Source organism: Habropoda laboriosa, unplaced genomic scaffold (assembly GCF_001263275.1).
Source record: "Habropoda laboriosa isolate 0110345459 unplaced genomic scaffold, ASM126327v1 scaffold5, whole genome shotgun sequence".
Classification (NCBI taxonomy): Eukaryota; Metazoa; Arthropoda; class Insecta; order Hymenoptera; family Apidae; genus Habropoda; species Habropoda laboriosa.
The window spans coordinates 1324658-1331741 of NW_017100161.1; the positions used below are offsets into that span (position 1 = coordinate 1324658).

Consider the following 7084-nt stretch of genomic DNA (forward strand, 5'->3'; position numbering starts at 1 on the left):
CGCGTGATTTCGCGTGGGACTGTTGGCGGTAGACCAGCCGGCGAACGTTTATTTCGCAACCTTTGCCTCTTCCATCCCGATCCAGGCCTCTTCCTCCCGCTTGTTAACAGTGTCTCCGTCCCACAACCGGTGGATGCCAATAACGACGTTATCCCGCGCGACGCTGCCGCCGTTTCCGTAGAAACCCCGCGTCGCAGAGCCGCCCCACCTCGGCTACACGTGATCCACGCTCGGCCAATAGCGGGACAGATCCTACTGGCTGGATGCTGATCGAGGGATGCGAATAGGCGGGGTTGAGAAACGCGTGGGGATGAAAGCTCGACGATAGAGGCGGGGGTCGAAAAGCTTGGCGAAGTCACGTGTGCCCGTCGCCAGAAGCCTCGTTCGTGCTTTCACGTCGTTGTTACCCGCACGGCCGTGCCGCTTTTTGGGGTCCAGCCACCGTGTCACCGCGGCTGATAACGATAACGAGAGTCGGACGTGACCGAGAACCTTTTTGCCTATTTCGACACATCGACACCCGGATAGATCCTTCTCGACTCTGGGGGAGATGCAGGGACAAGTTTTGCGCCTCGAGAGTGTGTTCGATGGACATCGGGATTACTTTTAACGTTTGCCAGTTGGATTTTCACGTGTTCGATCGTTTGTAATCGGGAGTATTCAACGTGAACGAGATTTATCTTGGACTGTGTCTTGGATTGTTGCACCGAGTAATGGACTGTACGTGCACGAAGGGATAATTCGGTTGAGCAAAATTGCATCGATGAGTGAACTTCGGTGAAGTCTCTCTCTCTCTCTCTCTTTGGATACAGTGTCAAGTGAAGCTGTGTTTTCATCGATGAACAGTGTATTTAGTAATGTGACTGGAGATCGAAAAAATTGAGGAACATTTCCGAAGAGATCGTACGAGATAGTCTGACAGCTGTTCAACGATGAAGAAACCTGAAAACCCTTTCGAAGATTTCATCGAGGGTAGATTATTGTGGACAGCGTGCGAGAGTGAAGTTCAGTGATGTCGCGAGTGGTGTGAGAAGAGAAAGAGGAGTCAGTAGGTGTCTCGTGGAACAGAGTATATCTAGCAAGGCTAGGTGAATTCAACTCTCGATTCATGAAGATGAAGCGACGGCCGACCGGGTGCTCGACGAAGCCACCCGTCGTCCGGCACAAAGACGCTCCTGATGACAGTCATTGTACCGCCGCGCCATAGAGTGGCCTCAGAGGATACGTATAAAAAAGAGAGGAGAGCTAGAGCCACTGGTAGCGTGCAAGAGACGCGTTCGCCGGTGGTCAATAGGACCGACTGGTCCTTTGGACGCGATTCAGACATTACACGTGAAATCTAGCGGCGAGAGGAACCACCTGGATTCCCACAGCCGACGGCCGTCGGCTACTGAGGGGCCGCGATGGACCTCAGCACCGCCTATCGATACAATCAGAATATGATGGAATATTACACCTGTAAGCTCATCACACTTACATTTTGCCTGGAATTATCGTTTCATTTTTTGCTTCTTTTTTCTGCGGTATTACGTTAGTGTGCTCATTTATTCGGAGGATTAGTAGATTTAGGGACGATTAGAAGCTTCTTTTGTAATTATTTATCGATTCCTTTTTTATCCTTGATACGCTTGAACTTAGAAAAATTGTTTTCTTAATAGCTTCTCTTACTTGTTTGCAAGAATACGTACATCGAATAAGTAGCAAATTCGTGTAAAATAAATGGTGTCGTTAGAAAAATTTAGTTCACGTACAGTTCCACTTTACTGCACATTACCACACTCTTGCGAAACTTAGAGTTGCAAAGAAACTACGAATACTAGTACAATTAGAAAATAAATCGTGTCATTAAGAAAATTTAGTTCACGTCCAATTCCACTTTGCTCAAAACTAAAACTGTCTTTCATCCATAAACGACGTCGTTCTTAGAGATACTCAGGCTTTAAAAATACATTTTAACAGGACAACGTGACAAACAAGCAGACAGTAGAAAGAATCAGTTAGTTTTCCACAATGGTGAGAGTTCGCCCGTTAAAAATCGATTTCTCCCGGGGTTTTCTGTCGGATCAAGCGGGCCGTGGAGCCGAGACGGAAAGTCGAGAGCGACGGTTCGCGACAAATCTGCATCGTCGACGACTACGAGCAAACGAGAGTGCGAAAAAGCAAGAAATTCGATGACCTTCATTCACTCGGTTCGATCGGTAGCGGTACTGTGTAAAAAACGAAACCGCAATCGTTGTTCGAGTCTCTGATCTGCGTAGGAACCATTCGTGGAATCGTTCAGCTCTCTCCCTCTCTCTCTCTCCTTCCACTCGCCTAAATTCGCGGTGAAACCTGTCTGATCGAGTTCGATACGAAAATCCACGAAGTTTCAGGAGGGGAAGGGAAGAAAGAAAGAAGAAAAAAAGTGTCTTTTCGTCCACGAGAACGGACAAGAAATAAGTTTCCTATCCTGGAGAAATTCAAATCGCTCCGACAGCTCGATAAACACGCGGGAAAAAAGGGGTTAAGCGGGTCGAATCGCGGAACCGTGTTGCACACGCTTCCGGCTTCGCCTGTGTATGGAAGTAACGAAAGCGAAAATTCAAATGGACTTTGGGAGCGTGTCCGGCGTAATCGCGCGTGAAGGCGGAAAAGTGTGTAATTCCGTGCATTTCGCGATACGATCGCACAGTTGGCGAAAAAGAGGAAAATAAATAGTAGAAAAAGAAGAACGAACGTGTCGAGGGCTTCCTGATCGCGTTTTTCCATCTCTAATCGATCCTGAAAACCGTATTAATTAGGCGGGTTTGGGGATGGTGTAGCTGTTTGAAAGCGGCAACGATCGAAAGCGCGGCCGTCCGCCGGTTCTGTTCGAACTAATAGCATGATAATAATTATGAAACATTAACAAGAACGGCGCGGTCAACGCGCGCACATCGCGGCTGAATCGTTCCGCGACCACTCAGCCAATCCCTTTCATTGAACGGGCAAAATTATCCGTGTAATTGCTGCGGAATCCGCCGGACGTTCCCGGAGAAAAATTGACGATGCCTCTCTCTCTCTATACCGATAGATAAATGAAACGAAACGTTGCGTCTCTTAACCAGTTTTATTTTATAATAACTCTTTATGAATCGGAAGCAAGAGCTTCTGTTTTATCTTTGTGATATAAATACCAAAATTATTCAATTTAAAAGTGAAGGGATTTTTTGTGATAAAATTAATTGTCATATTTTTTTCGTATTTCTACCCTTAGAGATTTTTGAAAATCTTCTACTTGCGCAAATGAATGAAAAAGGTGACTAAGAACGCCTTCAAATTTAATATTTAAATTTGAACTTCAAGAAACGACGAATGTCATAAAAATTTTGCCAAAACAATTTCAATATCACAGAGAACTGATCGCACATTCGATCAAAAAATAGTCTAATCCATCTACAAAAAAAAACTAGTTCAGCCTGGAATTTCTCTATCGTCGTAACTACTGCACGTTGCAATCGTTCCGTAGGAATTTCTGAAAAATAAGAGCACCGGCCCGCACTCTTCCCTCTATTTTTCAAGCGAGCGAGTAATAAAGTCTAGCGTGTTCCCGAGCTCGCGGCGGCAATACGTAACGCCAGCCCGTAATGTAATACAGGAACAAAGCTGCTGGAGAAATATCGTGTGACCGAGTCGAGAATCTATATCATACACAGTTCTTGGCTGGGCCGATGCTCGCCCCGTGCACCTTATCCCGCACATAAACCCTTACGTCTCTCTTCCTTTTTCACCTTCCGCTACGTATCGCTAAACAAAATTCTATTCTTGCCTTCGCGCAAAACCAGAACGGACATCGTCGTCCAATTCATTCGTCTCGTATCGTTCCGCTCGAATAACGCGCGCGATTAACAAATCACCGAGGGTGTCTAATTGGCGTCTGCAACGCTAACAACACATCTTTCGTCTGTTTAAACAAGCCGTGAAGATGGAAAGGATACGTTTCTCTCTCCACGCTTGTTCGCTGGACGCAGAATGGCGGACGTATTTAATGGATCAAGGATGAAAAGCGTGGCCGTCCAGGAAGTGTATTGTCGAGCAGCAGAGGCCTAGGTTAACATATTTCGCATCGTTGTTCGTTTTGAATCGATCGTTGGAGTCAGGGTAGAGATAGGATTAGGAAACTGCGAGCTGGCTTTCTCTGGTGTCGAGTCGAAACGCCGATAAACGACCGATTAAGCCGCGAACCGAGGCGTTTGTTACGCGTGTTACTCCGCTGTGAGAGAGTTTTGATGGTTTTTTCGAGGGAGGTTGATATTGATAGAGTACTATGGGAACAAATTAGGAACAAGAAGGAAAGCTAGTGATTTGAAGAAGTCTAAATATATCGACACAAGAAATGTAGAACTTAGGCTACTTTCATAATGAAGAGTACAGAGAGAAAAGAGTGTCCATTTAATTTCATTTTAAGTAGAACGAACTTTAAACATTGAAGACCTATACAGATTCTCCAGAAATTATTGAATTAATTAACATTTAATGAAAATTTTCTCCGTACAAACACTGATATCCCATTTTTACTATTTACCACATTTTCATAATTTTTCTCTCGACTCTTCAAGTATCCCACGCTGCAAGCGAAAAATAAGCTAAAGAACCGAACCAATCAAGAGCAGAAACAGGCGTAAAGAGGAGAACTTAATAGTCAAAGCGGCTGGCTTTAGCAGAACGGTGCAGAATGGCAGCGGAATAGACGGAGATTCAGAATAGAAACAGAGCGGTGCACAGAGAGACAATAATAAGCTTGGGTGACGCGGTGGCGGAGCGAGAGCAACGCAACGGCACGACAATTCGTAGCCCTGGATTCAGCCTCCGGGGGTGGACCACGGCTACGAATCCAGGGCCCTCGTATAGTTGTGGTCAGCAGGCGTGACGGCGTGTGTGCGTCGCGTAGGGTAGTCATGGTGCTTTTGCCAGTGGCCACCGGCCACCATGATATCCAACGATATCCCCCAGACTACCGGCCACGCCGCGGGGATGCGACCATAAACGCGGGAGCGAATTGATTTGCGACCGGAAAGCGCGTATCGTTTCTAGTAATGATCGTGGATCCCTCATTGTCTTGCTGTGCGGCAACGGAGATCGTCGATGGTGTATATAGCGACGGCTATCGACGGAGCAGAGAGAGAGAGAGAGAGAGAAAGAAAAAGGCGGTTCACGCGTCGCGACGCACTCGGTGCACGAGCCAACAACTATGCTTCTGATCGAAATGACCGGCTCGTCGGGGTAATTAGCGATTGTTTCGGTACGAGGTCGTGTATAGGGTGTCTCGTTAAAAGTGAATCGAGGATTCGCGTTGATAAAGATTTTACGGAGAATCTTGGGGTCGTTGAAAGGGGAATCGAGGCGATTGCTAGGTTAAATATGTATAGTTGTCCCCTTCAGCTGAATTCAGTTTAGTGTGTGTGTTCCTGTGATTAATTCGTCCACCTAACTTGCATAGCTTGAAACATTTTTAACTTCTGTACAGTGTGAACAAATGTTTACTCATACGAGAGTTGTGAAAAATCTTCCACGAAAATATACGAAAAATTTCTCGGAATGTTTCATGTCAAGTTTAGTCCGCTAGAGATCCTAAAATAATTTAGAGAATGAACTAGACCACCCTGTATACGAAACGCAATCGAACGATACCCAGCGCAAGAAACCAATATCCCGATGTTTCGTGAAAGCCGAACGAACGATCGCGAGACAAATCTGGAATTAATTTTCTAGTAGAACAGTCCCGTCGTGGACAGACACGAGAACAAGAAGATTCGTATCAGTTATACTTGCCTGCGTTACTAGACCGTTCGTTCAATCGAACCTCGTCCATTATCGCGACTGTTCCTTTTCCTCTACGGGCCACTCTGATCTGCATTAACGCGTTCGCCAGAAGAAATTGATTGAGCAAAGCAAGAAAAGCAAAAAAGACAGCGGCAGAATAGAGGGATGAATCGCGCTCGTCTCGTCACAGACCATAACAGCGCAGTCTGGCTGATGTTAGGGGGTTAGAAACAGCGATGATCATCGGATCATCGGTGCACTGGCACGTACACAAGGACATATGCCGCGGTCCAGGACCCTCCATTACGATATTAGATCGAACTTATCACGTTAGCCGGCCGTAATGCGCGAAAATAAAGCCGTCTCGCGAGAAGAATGAACTGGCCTGCAGGACGGGGGAAATCGAATGATCTGGAACACGTTGCTGACATTATTAGCAAATGCGTTGCCTCGAAGGGGGACTGGGGGAATGGGAAAATATTTTCATACAAGTACGTGGACGGATTGTAAGTACGTGGATGGCTCTTGCGATAGCTAGGGTTTGCTGTGTCAAGCTGTCACACTGTGGGGAGTGTTCAATTTTAATTAGACGTTATCTGGAGAGTAGTGGAATATTTAATTTTATCTACGGAAGGGAAACAAAGAATTTTAGATCCATATAGATGTGAAAAATAGTAGGAAATCCTGAAAGTGTGGAGGAATGAAAATTAGGCACATAAAACATATTTTCGAGGAAAATAGAATAATCCTACTAACATTTTTTTTTTTAATTTTCTTACAAGTTTTGCTACGATATCACACAACTGACAATATGTAAATTAATCTTGTTCCAAATTAATTTAAAAATCCATCATACCTAAAACCATGCTCATTCCAACAAACACTTGGTGTTCTTCCATTCTCCAACTCAGAATATCGAAAATTGCCCGCAATATGGCGGACAGTGAGATCGCTATACCGGTCAGCGTAGCGTTTTCACGGCATAAGATCGTTCCCCGGTCGCGGAAATTCGGCCTCGAGGCTCGCGGAAGGGTTGCCTTCTCGGCTAATGCATTATCGATTTCCATTTTCCAGGCCACGGCGGAGTTAACCAGCTCGGCGGCGTCTTCGTGAACGGAAGGCCCCTACCGGATGTAGTGAGGCAGAGGATCGTCGAGCTAGCGCACAGCGGCGTCCGACCGTGCGACATTTCCAGACAACTCAGGGTATCTCACGGCTGTGTTTCCAAGATACTGTCGAGGTGAGTACCGACACCGTTCCGGCGCCATCCAGGGCCCCCCTCGTATCCGTTACAACCGCAGTC

At 46.1% G+C, this 7084-nt stretch overlaps 1 protein-coding gene across 1 annotated transcript in view; it reads left to right on the top strand.

The window, feature by feature from the left end:
* The first annotated feature begins 1403 nt into the window (after positions 1-1403).
* LOC108578374 (period circadian protein-like) overlaps positions 1404-7084 on the top strand; it is a 35776-nt gene continuing 30095 nt past the window's right edge. Inside the window, exons 1-2 of the mRNA XM_017941696.1 lie at positions 1404-1458; positions 6856-7021. Of these exons, the coding sequence (XP_017797185.1) occupies positions 1404-1458; positions 6856-7021 (221 nt within the window). The remainder of the gene's footprint in view (positions 1459-6855; positions 7022-7084) is intronic.